This window comes from Cynocephalus volans, chromosome 1, assembly GCF_027409185.1.
Source record: "Cynocephalus volans isolate mCynVol1 chromosome 1, mCynVol1.pri, whole genome shotgun sequence".
NCBI classification, from domain to species: Eukaryota; Metazoa; Chordata; class Mammalia; order Dermoptera; family Cynocephalidae; genus Cynocephalus; species Cynocephalus volans.
In genome coordinates this window covers 249,066,737-249,087,731 of record NC_084460.1, presented here as the reverse complement: position 1 = coordinate 249,087,731, position 20,995 = coordinate 249,066,737, and the positions used below count along the sequence as shown (strand labels likewise).

General features: G+C 36.5%; 1 protein-coding gene across 3 annotated transcripts in view; it reads left to right on the top strand.

The window, feature by feature from the left end:
• The window catches only part of PDE1A (phosphodiesterase 1A), a 262,628-nt gene that overhangs the window by 221,673 nt on the left and 19,960 nt on the right, over positions 1-20,995 (top strand). Inside the window, exons 11-14 of one of the 3 annotated variants that reach the window (XM_063080014.1) lie at positions 7,226-7,307; positions 9,351-9,471; positions 9,907-10,094; positions 20,662-20,708. In XM_063080014.1, the coding sequence (XP_062936084.1) occupies positions 7,226-7,307; positions 9,351-9,471; positions 9,907-10,094; positions 20,662-20,690 (420 nt within the window). In that variant the 3' untranslated portion in view covers positions 20,691-20,708. Of the gene's footprint in view, positions 1-7,225; positions 7,308-9,350; positions 9,472-9,906; positions 10,095-17,812; positions 18,129-20,661; positions 20,709-20,995 lie in introns of those variants that run through there. The other 2 variants (XM_063080000.1, XM_063080008.1) reach the window with 2 other exon arrangements.

Below are 20,995 nucleotides of genomic sequence, written 5' to 3'. Positions count from 1 at the left end.
AGATTAAAACACACCCAACATAAAAGGTTAAGTCTTGGAACAGGTATAATATCAAGATACTTGGAATGTTTTCGTGATCTGCATTTTTCAGATTGTGTTACTTAGAGTAAGGAGGCGTCAGGGTTTTGTTTTGTTTTGTTTTTTAACAGGACTCTCAGTGGGCAATGACCAGCATTTGCATAACCCCAAAATGTTCAGAAATGGACAGTCTTTGCTTGAATGACCGTACATTTAGGGCAAAATACTTACAGCCCAAAGGAGAGTAAAGCTTGTATGTGAATATGAACTGTTAGAAAACCAAACTATCTCTGCGGGCATTGACTCGTCTCTTCCAAAATGAAAATCCTCTCAGACCATCACAAATTGATTTAAGACTTGGGCCTTAAATAATAAAATACCATTTCTCAATTTCTGGATCTTTAAAAGTGAATGACTTTTTTAAAAAATTTTATTTTATTTTGTCAATATACAATGTGGTTGATTATTGTGGATAATTACTGAAACCTTCCTACCCCCCTCTCTCCCCGCTCCCTCCCAACAACCTCCTTTCTGTTCTCTTGTGTATTAACTTCAAGGAATTGTAATTGTTGTGTCTTCTTCCCTCCCTCCCCCAAGGTTGTTTGTGTATTTACTTATTTATTTATTTTTAGCTCCTACAAATAAGTGAGAATATGTGGTATTTCTTTTTCTGTGCCTGACTTATTTCACTTAATATAATTCTCTCTAGGTCCATCCATGTCGTTGCAAATGGCAGTATTTCATTCTTTTTTATAGCAGAGTAGAATTCCATTGTGTAGATGTACCACATTTTCCGTATCCACTCATCTGGTGATGGACATTTGGGCTGGTTCCAAGTCTTAGCTATTGTAAAGAGTGCTGTAAAAGTGAATGACTTTTCAAATCCTCTTCAGAAATATATGCAGCAAAACAGGAGAATGTGGAGTTAAAGGTCAAAACAAGTGAGTTGGTACTGCCGACAAATATGTTTTTCAAGAAAAACAAGTTTATTTTTATGAGACTTATACTAAAATAGAATACTGACTTCAACAGGTAAATGTTTTCTTGTATTCAGCTAACTAACTAAATTTTACAATACCCTTACTTATTCTTAGCCATACCACATATTTTAGCCTTTCACTCTGAATGTATTTAATGTAAGCTATTAAACTGGATTTGTGCATCTGTGCAGATGTCCTAGAAATGGGCAGGACTGCAGTGGTTCTTGCCTGTGTTTTCTGATTTTTGCTTATCCTCACATAACCATCTGTGAAACTATCACTTTGTCAAACCGGCAGCACTGATAAATACCTTCTTGCTATACATCTAGCCAAGGTAACTGGAGTTTTTCCTCTCAAGGAGTGAGAACAGCACTTTTATAAAGCAGTTTGGAAGTATATTCCTTCAGAATGTGCTAAGAATATAAATATTGTGTCTTGTGATCCACTGACTGGGCTAGAGATTTTGAGACAGATCAAATGAGGTCTGTCCAGAACTCACTGTGGCCCTCATCTGCAGTATAAATGTAAGCATTTTGTGTTTCTTGTTAAAGAAAATATTTTATGTATATTGTTCAAACATAAGAAGCTTAATAATGCAAAGTAGAGAGATAATTGGACTTGGCTTCAGAAAACCTAAGTATGATGCATATACCTTCTCACTTATACCTATTCTGCCTCCTCCCCAAGGTGGCTGTAAAAAACAAAATGATAGAATGAATGTAGAAAGGCTTTGTACACTATAACCCATGATAGAAGTGTGAGGAATTGGTGGGTTTTGTTATCCTCCTATTTTAAGTTTTATATTTTTCCAAGGCAAAGTATCAGAGTCAATGATTATGAAATAGTTTGTTATTTGATAATTACTTAAAGCAAAACTTTGAAAGATCTGGACACAATTTATACATGTGCATATATATGCTATTGAAACATAGTTGATAATACATATTTGTGGCATACAGAGTTGACTATTGATACTTCTGTATAATATGTGAAAACATTCTAAACACAATCATGAAGTTTAAAGAGTAGCCAATTAAGTATTTTCCTTTTCACTATGCAGAATATAGCATTGGACTTGGAATTTCATCAACACATTTCGAACAAAATTAGACACTGGATATACATTTTAAAAAATCAGAAAAAGTACTCAAAGGAAAAAGATGAATTTTAGAACTTTCAAGAGCAAGAAGAAAAGTTGTGTGTGTATGTGTATGTGTGTGTGTTAATATTTCAGAAAAATGCAGAAAAATTTTGGGATGTGTTGACTTCTAAATCAATTTCTTATTAATTTGTCTACCAAGCTCATTTTACCTAACAAAAGGGCTTAAATAGACACTAAGTATTCTTAAATCACAGTGTGTTTCTGGAGGACAAACCAACGTAGACCAAGCTATTTGTATAAAAATCCCATCAATGTTACCCCAATTGTACAACTACTTTAGAGCTACAGGAAATTGTAGCCAGAGGAAATCAGAATTGTACCCAGAATCTGCAGTCCTGAGAAACGCTTATCTCTGACTCTTGAGTAAGAGGCTGGTGGTAAAGGAGATATAGCACATCGTCATCTCCGAAGTATTTTTGCAGCAAGCTTGTGATATTCATCAGTACATTTAACACCCTCTCTTTGAGTGTTCATACAGGTCAACACAGTGGCCTCTGACCTCTGACTGTAATGAGTGGATTTGGAAAATACTCCATTCATTTAAACTATGACTGATAAGAGGGAGAAATCAGAGATAGAAGTACCAGCTGAATAAATAAAAAATAAATAACCGTTAGTAAAGGAAGACAAGTTTTTGCTTCTTATTCTCTTCTTGAATACACATATTAGGTTGGCAAGATAAGAAGTTAATACAATTAATTTTTTTAAAAGTTATTTCTATTAAAATTTGTTCATATTTTATACTGTGAATTCAGTAACAATTTTTTTCCTTGTTTAACTAGTGGTTTTGTAACACATGAAAAAAATAGTTGAGTAAATTCTACATTTATTAAGAAGTATTGCCTTGTTAGGCAAGGAGAAACAAATAATCGGAAATGTAAGTTATTTGGAAAGAAAGGTCAAAATAGTTATTTTAATCTAAATTGTATAGTCGGGCTCCTCTATTTTCTTCAGTATTGCTAGAAATAGTATAACGTGTGTTATTTCAAAACAAATTTTATTTTCCATAGTAATAAAAATGTATTAAGTTAGTCCATTCTCAGCCAAGGATCTGGTATCCAAAAACTCATAGATACAACCTCCAAAATTGCATAAATGTGAAGAAGTATAGCTATGAGCCAGGAAAATAACTTAAAATCTAAGAATAAAAGTTTCTGGTTTCAAGAGACATAAAAATGTTGTACACATCAATTACACAGAGGGTTCTAATGTATAAAATATTTTTAACACTCACATATCAATTATAATAAAAGTATTATAAATTTTGCCAAAAGTGAATATGTTAGTTGCTATAATCGTTAAACATTTAAACAGTTTTTGTGGCTTTCTTAGATTTTAGAAGGGTTCATTTTTAGGAGTGAAAGAAGGTAATTAAATGGCCTGAATCCCTTAAATAAGTTGTTCAAAGAAGGCTAAACTAGTAAATCTTCTCCTCCTCCCCCAATTAAATTCTCCTATAGGATTGGTGGCCCCTTAGATTCTACCCACAGCCTTATAGTGGCCCCTAAACCTGTGGTCAGGGGCTTCTTGCCTTGATGTTGCTTGCTTCTGTGACTAAAACTTAGGTTTCAATGAAAGAGATTTCTCAAGATCTCTGTACTTCACCCTCTGTTTTCTTATTCATTTCTTTAAAATTGCAGAAACTGTTGTGGCTTCAAAGAAATGAAAAAAAAAAGTGCTATTAAGTTACTGGATTTTTCATCTTTGTTGATAGCTGACAGAGCATTTTACACTGTCAGGAAAGCTTAAAAACAATTACAAGGTCTTTGTCATGGCCTTTCAAAAAAGAAACCTCAACCGTCTCCAAGGGGATTGCTAAGACAGGTGTAAGCTGTTAGGCCTGAGCACATCGGGCTGCCTTGGAAGCTCTGGGGCCACTCTGATGGGCCACTTCCGCCTCCTCACCTGCCGGCTCTTTGCCACGAACACAATGCTGAACACTCAGCATCACTGAGTGGCACTAGTTAATTAGTTTAGTGTTTGCTCGAACCACTTGTACAAATCAATTTAAACACCAGAATGTGTACATTAAGATTTTGATTTTTAAAAGTGTATTTTTGGCCCCCAGAAGGCAGCACCCTTCAATGAAAGCACAACCTCCAAAAAAAGCATAACCTTGTTTTCTTACACAACGCCTATTGCTTTGATCACTGATTTATCTTGATGGAAAGTAAGTATTCCCTATCCAGGGGTAGAATAAGGAAAATTGTTAAGTTGGTCAAATATATACTCAGAGATTCTAACTTTCCCTTTATATATCTTTATGGTACCCTTAGTGGTACCCTCCCTTGTCCTGTTGGGTACTTAGTTGCTTCACAGTCTAGCTACAGGGCCCCTGCTAATCTTGCACTCCTGGTCTTTATTCACCCTAAAGAATAAATAACACTTTGAAATATTTATAAAGAAATTAATGTACTTTAGCATTCAATGTGCTTTTGCAGTGGAAATTTAATATTCTAAATTAATTGTGGGGTTCAAGGAGCAAATAAAACCTAATATCTCTCACTCTGTCTGTAGGAAGGTCAACCCCACATATATCTGTCAAATGCCTAAGTCCTATATAAAATGCTGCCATCCAACATTCTGTAAAATTGAGCTCATGGAAGGCAAATAATCCCAATGCCTTTTCAGGTCTAAATTATCATTTGTGGGTTAACCAAGAGCTTTTTCAACATAAAAATGCACATATTAAATTCGTGTCCTTAACATACCACATAGCAAAAACATCTTAATGAATAAAACCAGTTAAATGCAGTTTAACTGCATTTAATAAATAAAACCATTCAATAAATGAACAAATAAATAAAATGCAACTGCATCTGCATATATCAAATAAGTATCTCTAATATCACATTTCACATGAAGTCTATCAGTAGCTTTCTTTTATTTTAACAATAGTAGTATTATTTATTTATATTTTAACATAAACTATTAACAATATTATTATTGTTCAATAAGAAACTATTAATGGTATCATTTTTGCACCTTATTCTCAATGTGTTAAAAATCAAATCCATAACAGTCTTCAAATCTGTCACTCATCCAGATCATCATATTTCCATTAGTGGCACCAATAGGCTCCTTTTCATTCAGGCTGGAAGCCCAAGAATCACCCCAGGCCATCCCCATACTGCTGACAAATTAATCTTTCAAAAGTAGAATTCCTGTCATGTCAATTTCTTCACAGGAAAAAGAAGGGAAAAAAATCCAACTCCTCTCCATTACATGCTAAATTAAGTACCAGTTCTTTTTCCTGTGGTTTAAAACCAATCAAGATATGCATTAGACCTCATACAGACATTTACTTACACAGCTGCATGTTATTGCTATTATGAATTATGACTCTTCTTAGCTAAATTAATGACTATTTACTAAATGTTAGGCACTGTACTTAGACTTAACACAAATCATCTTAGATTACCTCAGGATAATCTTATTAGGTAGATTCTATTGTATCTATTATACCTTATTCCTAAATTGAGTAAATTGAGATCACAAAATTGAGTAACAGATGAAGAGAATCTGTTTCAGCAAAGGTTGTGATATGTCTGAAGTAACAGCAGTGATTCAGCTAACTGTATCTTCTGACTCCAAGACCAATGATATTAATAGTTTCCTTCCATCTGTTCCTTAAGATGGGTATGAATATTAATTCTGAATGGAATTGATGTTATTATTGTCTAGGGGGATTAGGAGAGTTGCTGGCAGAGGTCACAATACTTCTTATTCCCTATTTTCTCTAGCTCATGACACAGTAAAATGTTCCTGTTTGTAGCTATTTTGCCCACTTCTTTGGTGACCATATCTAGATTATTCTGAACAATTCTGATTTCAGACTTTCCGCCTATAATCCTCATAATCAGAGGCATGGCTTAGAGGGAATTCATCAGAAAACATTCTCAAAAAACTTGAAAGCCACATATTGGCATGATTTTGTAAAGATTAGGATAAAGAGATGCTAGAGGAGACAGTGAAAGGAAACTGTGAAGTCCTTCCCAGAGGGGTGTTGTGTCCTAAATTGTGGCTTTATTCAGACTAGTGTACCTCATGAAGGTATAAAACCAATAAATTAGGAGAAAAGAGAGCCCAAAGCATTCTTTCAAATGGCCAGACAACTGAAGTGAACAGTATCCTCTCTCCTCTTTCTTTGACAAGCACATCTCCTTGAATGCAAAGGAAAGAACCCATGTTTATAAACCTGTAATAATAAAGGTTTGCCCAGAGCAACCACCTTTATTTTAGGAGATGAAAATCTAATCACTTCTCATGATGTTAAACCCAAACATAAATGGAATTCTTTAACATATGTGCTCAATTAAGCTACTTCAGATAAGATCAAATAATAAAAAATCACTGACATTTTAATTTTCTCTGAGAACGCATTATAATAAAATTATGCATACAGAATGTAACAATGCTGAAGATATTCTTCATTACTTGTAGGAAATTTAATAAAACTTGGTTAATGAGTAGGAAGATGTTTCAAAATTCTCATACACTCCATTTCAAAAAGATACTAGAGATGGGGCGAGGGAGGGAGTTTGAGGAAATGGTTGGTCAGGTAAGGAGTATAAAGAAAAATTATGATTTGTAAATGAATATGCTAATAAAAAATCAAAAGATTAAAAAAAAACCAGTCCAATCACAAAATCTTGATACCGAAGATCTTCTGATGTACTTGGCATGAAAAAAAAAAAAAGCAGAAAATTGATGAGCTGGATTGTTAATTAAATGCCAGATAACACACTGAGATGACTATCTTATAGTGACTTTAGAAAATTCCTAAGAAATTTGTTTGTCTCCTTACAATCAAGGATTTCTAATACTAAAACAAAGACTTCAAATGCTGAAAATGTTTATGCTTTTTCCCCCTGCAAAAGGTCCCCAAAAGGAGAACATCCAAGAAAATTATACAGATTTGGACTACAGCTTTTGGTTTTATATAAAAAAATGTAATGCCAATTAAGAAATGAAAGATGCCGCCTTCTTAGGCTTTGTATCGAGGCTGCTCATTATCTTAGCTTCTCCAACCCAAGTCTGTATTAATGTGCTTTTCTTTCCCCAGGGAGATAAAGAAGCTGAATTAGGGCTTCCATTTTCCCCGCTTTGTGATCGGAAGTCAACCATGGTGGCCCAGTCACAAATAGGTAATACTGAAGATTGGGGGTCATGGAAAGTGGGTGTGTACTTGTCAGTTTTCAAATATATACACCATGCTATTCAAAGGGGTAACTTCCATGAAAACCTCACCCCATGGAAGGGTCGGTTTGATCTTTCAACTGACCTATATGGTGCTGAGTGATAAGAATTATTGAAATATTTTCACAAAAGGAATTCAATAAAGCAGCATTAGTAATTGTAATTGTTATTTTGGTTGCAGTCCTTGTACAAAATATGTAGAGGACTTTCTTCTTGTACAAGAGAGTGTATTTTTCGCTGTTTTGTGGCTGATTTTTGTTTTTGGTAATTTAATCCTCTAGATGTAGGACAATTCAGTGAAAATATTGATGTACCTGTTCTGTTATCATTAAGATTCCACAGCATGCTTAATATAGTAGGTCATATGCTTTGAGAAAAAAATTCTCAAGATATGAATAGATGAGCCAACAACAGGAAATTTCCAAAACGATGCTATTCCCAACCACATTCATTTTTATCATCTGTATTTGTGTTGGGGACTTCAAGGACAGTCCATTTTGAAAACATATTAATGCTATGCTGCTTGGTTCAGATATTTATAATAGTTATTCCCTGGGCCAGCATCTTCATTACTGAATGATATGATCAATAAACATAAAGACTGCAACCTTACTTCTGTAGTTGTGAACTGGTACCACCTACCACAAAGCTGCGGGGCAGTCAGCTTGCAGAAAGCTGCTTTCTCCCCTCTCTTTCAAGTTCCAATAGCCTATCACCTGTGTTAGTGTGAATGTGGCAGACTAAGGACCTCATCTGGCAAGCTAAGGATCAAGGCTTCTGAGGCTAATTGCCCTAATATAAATATCTGCCATGTTAGTAAAGGTGATGCCTCATTTTACAGTCTACCTACCTCAAGCATTTAAATCATAGACAGAACTTGAAATAGTACCCTGGGTGGCCAATTAACTTGAAGGCATCAATTAAAACGCAAAATTATTGAGGTTTTTTTGAATTAAAAATTTGCCTTAATACATGCTATGAGTAATCCAGTTACTTGAAATGTGAATTACTTTTATCTGAGCATATGATGGATAATCTTCAAATGTGGCTATTTCCCAGAACACTTTCACTTAAAAAGCCTCCCTCCAATTATTTTCGTATATTCAGATGGTAGTTCATTGCTCCCAGGTGTGTAACGCACACTTGGTTTCAAGCATCATAACTCTCCTGAGTCCTCAGGTATTTAAGTGTTCACAGAGTTTGAAGAGGTTGTCTCCTTCTCTACCTAAACACTGGGTGGTAAATGCTCCCAGAGGACAATACCCCATTCTCTCTGTGTGTCATTTGCTATCTTGATGTGTACTTCAAATGTAAAAGTCTTCATTCAATCCTGACAGCTCAGTGTGGTGGGATTAATGCTGTCTCTCAGAGATGTTACTGTTCTCTTTGCTGATTTGACAGAGCACGCCCACATGCTGCCAACTTACACTTTATATCCAGAGAATAATAAACAACAATTTGAAATATTAATACACTGGCAGAAAGCTCTGATATTTAAAAAAAAAAAAAAAAAATGGTTGCCTTCCTGTGGCCTGAGAAAAAACTTCAATAGTTTAGTTTCTTTGGATCTTATATATTATTTCTTATTGGGCAGTAATAAATTCAACAGATGAGTGAAAACATTTCAGAAAGGGTAATGATCCTTCTCGTTAAGAGAGGAAAATATATTCACTCTCATTAGATCTGAATTTATATTTAGCAATAGTGTACAAGGCTGAATATTAAATAGGAAAGCGAATATGCTTGAGTTAGGAAGCTTAAATTCTATCACTTCTACTACTTGAAAGATTATTTTATAGGCATTCAAATTGTCTCTACATATATTACTATTGGATTAAAAGAATGTCAAAGGGTAAGTAGTACCAATATTGTAGTTGATAACCCGCTATCCCAATAGAGTTAGAGACTCTATTATTACTGATTTTAGAATTGAGAATAATATAACACTTGAATTTATTTATTTATTTATTTATTTATTTTTGCTTTTGTAGGTTTCATTGATTTCATAGTAGAGCCTACATTTTCTCTTCTGACAGACTCGACAGAGAAAATTGTTATTCCTCTTATAGAGGAAGCTTCAAAAACCGAAACTTCTTCCTATGCAGCAAGCAGGTATGATATTTTCTTTTCTGCATTATTTTTTATCTTTTTGATGTTTCATAACCTTTCGTGTAATGATTATCCTTGTTATTTTTCATATCTATGCAAGGAATGCTTATAAGAATTATTAGGCAATGTCGCCACCTAGTGATTTCCTATTATATTACATCTGCTTTTGAAATAGAGAACAGCAGTCCCCTACCAAAAAAAAAAAAAAAAAAAATACCCAAATACTAAGGAGTGTACTAAGAAGTGTACCAAGGAGAGTCCCTGGCCCTCTCCATGTGGAGAGGAAGAGAAGGGAGGTGGGCAGATGCCACGTGCGCGAAATTGCTCCCGAGCACCTGCCATCTTGCTTCTCTGGTTGGCTTTGTAACGCTTTTCAGACTTTGCTCCCCATCTCATATCCTGACTTTGTATTTTTGGTTTCTTTGGTTGTTACTGTAGCTCAACCACCATCGTGGGGTTACACGTTGCTGAGTCACTGAGACGATCAAATACGAAAGGCTGCGTGAGTGACGGGTCCTATTCCCCAGACTACTCCCTTGCAGCAGTGGACTTGAAGAGCTTCAAAAACAACCTGGTGGACATCATCCAGCAGAACAAAGAGAGGTGGAAGGAGTTAGCTGCCCAAGGTATAGTTTATGAAGCCTTACTATCGTCTCTCTAACTTAACTTCTCTAGTGTTTTGGATTTTTTCCCCCAGATTTCTTCTTTTATAAAATACTCAAACCCTTGGTCGTGGTATTTGGAATTTGGCTACCCTTTGATTATTCATGAGAAATGAATTTGGCTTATTTGTTAGATTAAAAGAGATTCTGCTTTGTTCATGCCACATGGGCTGCAGGTGTGTGTGTCAGTAGCGGGTGGCAAAGTGAATATGAAGGATGGGACAATAAAATGATGACAAAGCTTTGTTGTACAATAACCTCCTGTGCCTTTGTGGAAGGGCTCCTTGAGCCTCTGTTTTAGGCTTTGCACATGGCTTTTTTGTTATATTAAGAAAGTGCCACTTACTTATTGCCAGAGATTTGGATGGGGTTTTTTTCTATTTTACTAAGTTACTTCATTGGCTAAGAGTTTCACTCATGAATTGGCAAAAATCATTTGTAATCAGCCACTAGTGAAATCATATAGGAAGCTAGCAATAGTTATTGCTGACATAGTTGCTTGTTCAGATTACTTAGTCCATTTAGTTTAGGAGGTATGCAAGTCAGCATCAGAATAATCATTATTTTTCATGTGGAAAATTAGCTTTCGAATTCCAGATCTGGCCCCTGCGTCCTCTCACGCTCTCTGTGCACTCTGACCTGTGTTCCTTGTGCACTATATTTCCTATGTAGTGACCTTTTGTAATTTTCTTAGAATACTCCAGGGCCTTTGCACGTCTGATCCTTCTTGGCTGTCAGATCTGTTTTTTTGTTTTTAAATTGAAAAACACAGCATTAATCACTCATTTAATTTAATTTTCACATGAATTTTATGAAGTATATACTGTTATTATTACTATTGCACAGATAAACCAAGTCAGAGGACAGTTATATGAGTCGCCCAAGGTCCAACAACTAGTAGGTGAAGGAGGCAGGATTTATTTCTTTTCTCCAAACTGTGTCCTAAAACCCCATGCTGTGCAGCCCACCAAAGAGGCCTTGCTTGACCACTAAAAGCAAAGTTAAGTCCTCTCTCCTGTTTTTCCCTATGAGAGCCTAGTTTAGTCATGTCAAAGTTGTATCACTAGTCTTCAATCAATGGTATGTATGTATTCTTTTTTCTTTTTAGTGTGTTTTCTTCATCAAAATCTACAATCCACAGCAGTCAGAATATGATCTACTTTGTCTTTCAGTGTATCCACAGCTCCTAGCACAGTGCTGGGCAAATGATAGGCACTTGGTAAATATTTGTTTAATTAAATAGTTAATTAAACAAATGGAACGGTTTCACGTTATTCCTCTACCTCTGCTATTAGAAAATAAAAGAAATGCCGATAATGCCTCCTTCTGCCTCTGTAACTCACATTTTATCAGCCACATAAATCTGAGTTGAAAGGAAATAGAATTTCACAGGCACTGGCTACTCTATACAGTCATTACCAGGGCAATCTCATGGGTGTGCACTTTGTGTAGTCCCAATGGCCGCCACACTCAGAATGGCCCTGTGCTCAGCCGAATGCTCTACTGTCATCATCTTGAAAGTTAATAATTTTTAAGCAAGGGGCCTGATTTTTATTTTGCACTGGGCCCTGCAATCGTGTAGGTAATCCTGGCCATTTCAGGGGGTCTTTGCAATATTCTGTAATTGTCACTTGATAATGTGTGTATAACAATACAGATGACAGTACTAAAATATTGTCAAACCCATCTAACTGACATCCGTAAAAGTGACTAAAATCACCCCTGTATATGAACAAATTATACCCCAGATAGTGACCCTGGAGCACTAAAAAATAGAAATCACTAGACTATAAGCTCTTTGAGAACAGGGACAATATCTACCTTATTATCATTATTTTGTCAGAACTAGCATGTCACTGGCACATTGTAGCTGCTTTAAAATTATTTACTGAATGAAGTTTTGAATGAACTAATGAATGAATACATGAACTCCACTTTGTTGGGATAGTATACTTATTCAGAAGGGAAAATAAATAAACACATTAGATTTTCAACAATGGAAGGAAAAAGAGAGGGAAACAAGATATCTCAACCCCCTCCTATGTACCAGGCATTTTACATGTATTACCCCATTCCCTCCTACAACAACCTTCAGAAGTAGAAATTATTATCCTTATTTTATACATATGGAAATTGAGGATCACATAGCTGCTAAGCACTAGGTCAAAGCTGTCTGATTCTTCAACCAAGGGTTTTCCAGCAACTCTCTAGCACGTCCTACTCTATCATCCTGTCTCTTTCAAGAAAGTTTGAAAAAATTGAGTTGAAATATTTATCTTTAGTGAATCTAGACAATCCAGTTGACCAAAACACACTGTCCTCTAAGAGAGTTTTAATTTAAATACCCTCTTAACAATCTTATTGAAATAAACAACAGTGAACCCCAAACATCAACCCATCACCTAGAACATGTTCGTCATAAACCTGAAGGGAAACCCTTCTTCATCAGAATTGCTCCCTTTCTAATACATTTTCTGGCACTATGCTCTATGAAATATTTTGTTGAGAACTGATGGTAAATTTTAGATCCATATAAAGTTCTCGTTGTACATTTCTAAAATTCAGTAATAATAATTTAGAACTATAGGTAAAAAGTGTAGAACCAAGATTTGAACACAAGCAGTCTGGCTTTAAGCAAATTAAGTTGTTTAGTTTTTAGGGTATTTTTTAACATTATGAAATACAGCATAGCACAAAAGACTATATGAAACATATATGTACTATTTACAGGTAAATAATACAGTGTACCTCCATAGAATGGACAGTCATTACAGGGGCCTACAAGCAAGTATGCTGGTAAAGTGTAACAACTGGCTCAAAAAACAAAGTGTGTGAGTGTGTGTGTGTTTATGTGTGTTTGTGTGTATATATTTACAAATCCACATATACATATATACACAGGTTTATTACTATATTTTACTGATATAAAGGATGCATTGCACATAATTTATAAATAATAATACAATGTGCAATAATCTTTACTGTAAATTCCATACACCTAATTGATTCTCACAGAATGTATTCATTGATTTTTGTCAAACTCTGTGTCCATAGTCAACCCATGTTTGCAACTGAAAAATGAGTACAGTTCAGAAGTGAACATTGATTGATATTTTCATTTATGTCAGAAGTATGATGAAAGTATGGAAGGCACAGGTCGAAACTCGACTTCTTTATCAGGGATATAGATGGCTTCTTGGTTATTTGATTGGACAACAGTTTTGAATACTAAAAAAAAGTTCTTCAAATATTTTTGCTATTTACAATGTAACAGCTAAAGACACGACACACCATTAAATTTAACCTCTATTTTTAACATTATCTCCATCACTTTAGACAACAGTAAAACAATGAATCAAGCTTTGATTCATGATGTTTGATAATATGGTGAAATACTCCCCCATGGCCAGTTTTAAACTATCAGTCTGATGTCTCTGCACGTGGACCTGGCAAGAAGATGGGCACATCATATAATATTTCCATCAAACAGATATTGCAGACATGATTAACTACAAGACATAGGTAATAGTAAAATCTGAAAAAATAATTAGATAATGATGAATTTTGAATATTTATTACTTTTGTTTTTAGTATAATTTATTTAATTCTTTTTTGTGTGTGTGTGTGTGACCGGTAAGGGGATCGCAACCCTCCTGCGCTCAGCCAGTGAGCGCACCGGCCATCCCTATAGAGGATCCGAACCCACGGCCGGAGCGCTGCTGTGCTCCCAGCACCGCACTCTCCCGAGTAAGCCACGGGGTCGGCCCTAATTCTAAATTTATATAATTATAAATTTATCAGGTCTCAGGAGCCTATAGGAGCCAGATGCACCATCCTACTGCCTACAAGGCCCTGTGTGATCACAACCTCCCCATCCACTTGATCGCACCAATTCAATTCCTATTTCTCTCCCCTCCCTTGCTTGCTCTCCTCCAGCCACACCAAACTCCTCACTGGTCTTTTGGTTTGTTTCTTTTGACACATCAGGTATTTCCTGCTTGTAGAGTTCTGTACAGGCATCTCTCTGTCAGAAATTCTTTTCCCCCAAACACTACTTGGCTGCCTCCCTCTCTTCTTTTAAGTCTAGCTTCAGTTGTCACCTTATCAAGTAGGCTTCCCCTGGCAAAAGAAATTTACATTCCACCCACAATCCGCCCTTGCCGTTCTGATCCCCTCCCCAGGTATTATCCCATGACATTTATCACTGTCTAGCCTATAAGTAGCTGACTTATTGTGCCTAATTTTTATTTTTTGCTTCACCACCTTAAAAATAAGGTTCATTAGAATAAAGATGTTTATTTTGATCACAGATGTATCCCAATCTCCTAGAGCAGTGAGTGGCACACAGTAGTAGTTCAAACAATTATATGTTGAAAGAGTGAAAGAGAGAGAAGCAGGGAGGGGTGGAGAGTGGTAGAAAACCTGCCTTCTATGCTAAAGAGTATGATACACATGATATTGCCGTGCCTTTGAAGTTCTCTCTGTGCCCTTCTCTATTTGTTTCTTTCCCTCTCTCCCTCCCATCAGCTAACCACTATTCTGAATTTTGTGAAAATCATTTCTTTTCCTCTTTTCTTTTTTTATAACTGTTACCTCACTTTGTATAACCTTGAACAATACATGATTTACTTTTGCCTGTTTTAAAACTTGGTGTAAATGAAATCATGCCATATATATTATTTTATGAATTGCTTTCTACCCAACCCCATGTTTCTTGGGACCTATCCATAATGATACAAGTAGTTGTTGTTTCTGTGTTTCAGCAGGGAATTTTTGCCTCTTGACAGAAAAGAGGATACAGAAAAAAATGTATCCAAATGCTGTGCAGATGTTTAAAAAACTCTAAGTATTTAGTTTAAGACTTTCAAGTAGTATGTACATAACACATAACACTTTCTTAGACCACAAATCAGGTGCATAAATAATGTAACTTCCATTATTTTTTTATGACCAAGCATGGTTGCTAGCTGAAGTTTCCTTGTTACCTATTTGGAGAAAGCATGAGGTTATCACTCAAGTGTTCTAACTGAATTGGGGTAAGCCTGTCCAAGCTAGGGCATTTGGCCTCCCTTTCCTCCTTCTTTAGATGGCATTGCAGTTGTCAAGGACTAATGTGGTGTTATGGATTCAGGATTAGTATCAGGTCCTTGCTGGCCTTTCTTTCATCTTCCCAGACATCCATTCTCCCATCTGCTTCTGGTCATCATTGTTATCAGAGGAGAGGGCCTGGGGAGGCCCAGTAGCCAGCCTCAACCCACCCCACCCCCTAGCAGGTTCTTGGCTCCACCACAGTTAAGAACTCAAGAGCAGAGTTGCAGTACAGAGTGAAGACAGGTTTAATGTAACGGATAAGAAGTATGGGCTTCACAGAGAAAGTGCGGCCTAGCTCCAGAGACTGAGCAGGGCCTGCACCAAGTTTAATACAAAAGTAAGAAATACAGACTTAAAGTTTAGCACAGAGTGTAGGGTGGCTCAAGAGAGTGAGCAGCTACCAATCAAAAATAAGTTTAACACAGAAGTAAAGTATACACACCTCACCCAGCGAAGTGTGGATTGGCCCCAGGAAAGCAAGCAACCAACCGCAGGAAATTCAATACAAAAGTAAGAATTACACATTTACAGACAAAGAGCAGGCTGGCCCCAGAGTGAACAGCAACCTGCTAAAGGCAAGTTTGACACAAAAAGAAAGAAGTATATACCTCAGGCGAAGTGCCAGCTGGCTCTAGAGAGAGCGAGCAGCCGCCCCATCTCCTACCAAGATTCAAATTTTATAGTTTCACTATCTAATACGTATTCATACTATCTAATGAATATTTAACTAAGCGGGTGGTTCCCAGTTACGTAACAGTCTTACACATGCTCAGGTGGTCTCTTTTAGTCTGTTCTCATTGGTTAAATTCCAACATATTCACTGAAAAACACTTAGAAATATTCAGTGCTCTCCAGTGCCACTAGCGGAAGGTCATTCAAAGGAGAAACTCCTCTCTGCTGAGCATGCTTTTAATTTTAATTCCACAAATGTGCAATTTTAATTCCACAAATGTGCAATTAGCAACAAAAAATGTGCAATTAGCAACAGTAACACTCCTCTAGGGGAGGGCCAAGCAGAGGGGCTTTAGACTTTGGGGAATGGCTTGAATCTTGGAGGATTGTCCTGAAACCTGAATCCAGGGAAACTGAGCATCTCCTACCTCATCCACATCTTCTGCCTCTGACACCTGACCCCTTGCTTCTACCACCACAGGTCACCAGCCCTCTGCTTTCCCAGCTTGCTTGCCCCCTCTCCTTCCCCTTTTCTCATTACACTTCTCAGGGCCAGAGAACAGGCTGCTTATCACACCACCTGACTCACTGGAGTTGACGGGGAAATGTGGGGGCTCCTTCAGGTTCACTCTTGCCTTGACATTCCATTCGGCCACCTCTACTCTGTTCCTTACACACTGAGAACACCCACCTTGCTACCATCTCTCAGAATTCCAGATAAGGGAACATGACAAAGGTCTTTTCTAACTCCTGAATTAGATCCCTGAATTTTTCTCAGAATTCTTTCCCACTTTCCCCTCTTGGAAATAACCCAAAATGTGACATGGTTGACAGAACCCAGACAGTAGGTCTCTGTCCAAGGACTCTGTCCAATTGTCTTGAATCTTCCAACTCTTTTCTCTCTGCCTTCGTCCTTTTGGTTCCATAGGATGTGAAAAAGTTGCTACTAGAACAGAGAGGAGTTAAACTTTTCCCTCGTATAATCTAAATGCCACCGTCATGCTCCTTGCTTCTCTTGGGGAAAACCTGGATCCATGTCCAGGGGATGAGAAACCTAGACCTCTCCTGGAGATAGTATTCACTGATTAAGTATTGGTTCAGTATTTTCCTATAAACATTGTCCCATACATGGATGTGGCTTCTGAATTTGAAAACTAAGTATGTGTGTGTTCGTTTCCTGGTACTGGTGACAACACCTGTGCCTACTTGTCTGAATGGGCAGGGGCGCACGGTCACAAGCACATGGGAACAAAACCAGAGTAGCTAATAGTTCACAGCATGAGCTCGTCAATAAGACAAACAGCTTTTGTAGCTATTTCAGGAGAGAAATTATAAATAAAGTGTGATTGTTAAATTGACTTTATTTAAAATAATATAATTCAATGAATATTTATCAAGTATTTATTCACCACTTTACAGGAAAAATATTGGAGATTTTTCTTTTAATTTGAATGATTTAAAACCATGTAACTGAATCATATGTTACAAATTGAATACATAATTTTAAATTCTTTGAGGTGTTTCAGTGTGTTTAATAGTTTCAAAGACAATATTTCAGAGGGAAACTGCACAGCAAGAGGAACATTTTTGATTATAGGGAAATCTGAATTCTCACAGAATGTATTCATTGATTTTTGTCAAACTCTGTGTCCATAGTCAATGCATGTTTGCAACTGAAAATTGAGTACATTTCAAAAATGAGGATTGGTTGATATTTTCATTTATGTCAGGAATATGATGAAAGGCACAGGTTGAAACTTGACTTGTTTATCAAGGATACAGATGGCTTCTTGGTTATTTGATTGGACAACGGTTTTGAATACTAAAAAAAAAATTCTTCAAATATTTGTGCTACTTACAATATAACAGCTAAAGACCTGGCACACCATTAAATTTAATCTTTGTCTCCATCACTGTAGAACACAAGAGAAACTGTGGAAGTCAGTCCGGGAAGGGGAAGCAACAGTTTCTCGCATCTGTTCCTAAAATTCTCTACATTAGACGCTGAGAAGAAGGGAGAGCAAACCGACCCTATGTGCACTTAGAGAGACTTCCTTAGTGAATAGTTTCAAGTCACCATTAGGACTGCTGGAGAACAAGCTGCTCTGGAAAAATAAATATGATTGTTAGCCGAAACATCACACCCGAACCAGTTATGTAGCAGTGACTCCCAAAGACCTGTGTTACTCTGTGATATTTCTCTGCCGTTTCATCTCACACATCTCTACTAGCATTCTGGGCAAATTTTTTTCTTATTTTCCAGCAATCCCTATTACCCCATAGTGTTCCTCACTTTTCTACATGTGCTGCTTAAAGAAGATAAAAATACATTTTTTTGAAAAGACCAAAAACATGTTCATGTTACTTTGTATTGAGTTACTTTAAAAGGTTGTGTTTATAAAATATGTTCTAACGTATTTGTCATTCCTTTTTTATCTTTTTAATCAATCAAAACCCTTCATGTAAAACATAACGCACTTTACGTTATAACTCCTAAGCTATATATTATATACTCCTAAATTATATATTATACATTCACTTTATTTTTCTTGTTTCCAATTTAACCTCTTTGACTAATGTCTACTTACATTATCAATACAGTAGAACAGGAGTTATGCAATTTTTAGAACGGTACATTTAAAAGATCAGAATTATAAACTTCTAAGAGGTGGTATTCACCAAAGTCACTTAACCCTAAAAGAGCTTACGTAACAGTGTGAACAGTGAGTGTGTGCTTGGGCGTTATTCACTCACTCACTCATTCCTTTGTTGAATTAGCATAACTCAGTAATTTTCAACTCTGGCAGCACATCAGCATTATCTGGCCACTTTATTTTTTAAAAGTTAACATAAGGTATGTTTAAGTAGAACACTTTTGTGCATTGAAATGAATCAGCAGGACACGGAAGAGAGGAGCAGAAAACTTCATCGGTTCATGGTCAGGACAAGCCGGCTACAGATCCGAATGTCAGCCAGCTTCACCGTGGCAGGCTGTACTATGGAAACAGCAGTGGGTACCTTGGTAATGATGTCCCTTAAGATATCTACATTGAGGGTCACACTGCTCTGCCCTGGAGCATTTGCCCTCTACTCCTGGGAAAGCCGGTGGACAAGATCATGGGTGCATTCTGGAACGTCAAGTTAGTCTTTTCTCACAACCTGAAGTCTAGCCATGCCTTACATTTTCCCATCTCGCTACTTTATCTTTGCTCTTTCCTTTGATACAATGCTTTTCTTGGACCACTTCCTCCGTTCTGCTCATTAAAATCTTACCTACCTTCCAAGACTAAATTAAAATGCCATCTTCTCCAAGAAGCCTGTCTCTTGGTTATGTAAGCATAGCTTTCTTATTTATACTGCAGTTGGAGTACTTATCATATTCTACCTTTCATCCTCAGAAAGGGAAGAAAGAAATGCATTTGTAAGGGACCTACCCGAATCAGTGTTTTAGAAAGAAGGAGAAAGCTTTATGGAGGTTCTGACGTCCCCTTTGGAAGTCTTTCCCACTAGAAGTAACCACCATTTTTCCAACCAATGAGAACCACTGCATGTTATGAGATATTATGATTGGAGTATGTTGCACATGTGAAAACTCTGGATCCTAACGAAGTGTTGAGAACCACTAATGAAGTCATTACAAAAATGTTCACAGAGGCTTTCTATGTGCTAGCACAAAACAAATGCCTACAGATTTTTTTTTTTTGTTTTTTTTCTTTTGAGAGCAGAATTCATGGGATGTTCATCTTCAGATTTCGGGTGGCTCCTGCTCAGGCCACATAAGAGCCCAGTCAATGTTGATTAGAGGAAAGTTGACCCCACTTTATGGAAGTCTGATTTTAATGGTGACCCAAATAAATAAAATGATATTACCCATTAATTTGTACCATTTTTTTTTTCTTTTAGCTAAAGACCAAAAAAATCCACTGATAATGGTAAAAGGGAAAGTTAAATGTAGGGAATGTTCCCCTGTTCCCCTGATATTTTTCCTCTTCTTCTATGTCTGCACATGCTGTTTTCTGACCCAAAACCTAGTTAATTGATTTCATTTTACTTTGCAATATGAGAAATTCCTGCAAGAATTCACAGGAAGTTTGTGGCCTCTGAAAACTCTTGGGTAAGGAGTGTGATAGTGAAAATTTAGGAAGGAGACAGGGTAGTGATGGGGAAGAGAGTGGTGGGTTGAAAGCTGCACTGCTGAACCGAGATGATGGCGCAGAGTTGGCTGAAGACTTTGGGTGTGAGGTGGGGAACAGCTCTCTGAGACAGCTCTCATTTAGTAGGCATTTGATGTATAACCAGAATTTGACTGGATACCTTGCACTGTTCACACCAAGGCCAGGTTCAAGACCTAGACATATACCCCCAGTAATTAACCTAGTTCCAAATACATTGGAAGCTTTGTCATCTTAGCATTACACCTCAGAGAAAAATGTAAATTTCTTCATTTGTCACTACCCTTCTCTGTTTTCTCTCCAAAACCTTTAGGCTTACATTTTTCTTGATTTCAGATCTCTTTTTCTCTTTCCCCACTCTGCCTCTAAAATTCCCTCAGTTACTAAGAACATTTTAGTTTTGGCCTCAAACTTAATCTATTCATTTAAACAAAAATATCTACAGTTCTTCAAGCACACCTTGGAAATGTCTGGAATGATCGTGGTTTGCTTATTTTCTTTTATTTAATTATATGATTTCTTTCTTCCTTTCTTATTTAGAACTTACATGATTTCTTTTTTCTTGTTGGTTTTTTTTTTTTTTTTTCTTTTGGCAGCTGGCTGGTATGGGGATCCCAACCCTTGACCTTGAAGTTATGACAACCAGTAAGCCTCCTGGGTTATTATTTTCAGTTTCATTAAAATCCCTATAAAAAGTTTAATTTCCTCATTATCCACATGACATTTTTCAAAAACTTAATCACTGTGCCTATGATCTACCTCGTAATCAGAAACTTATCCTATGAGTTAGATTTTTTTATTTTTAACATTTTATTATTTATTTGAAATATACTGAATATATAATAACATTATAGTCAAACAGGTTTATTTAAAATTGTGTTTATAGCTAAAAATGCTCAAACATTTTTTTCAATAGGAAACAGATTTTTA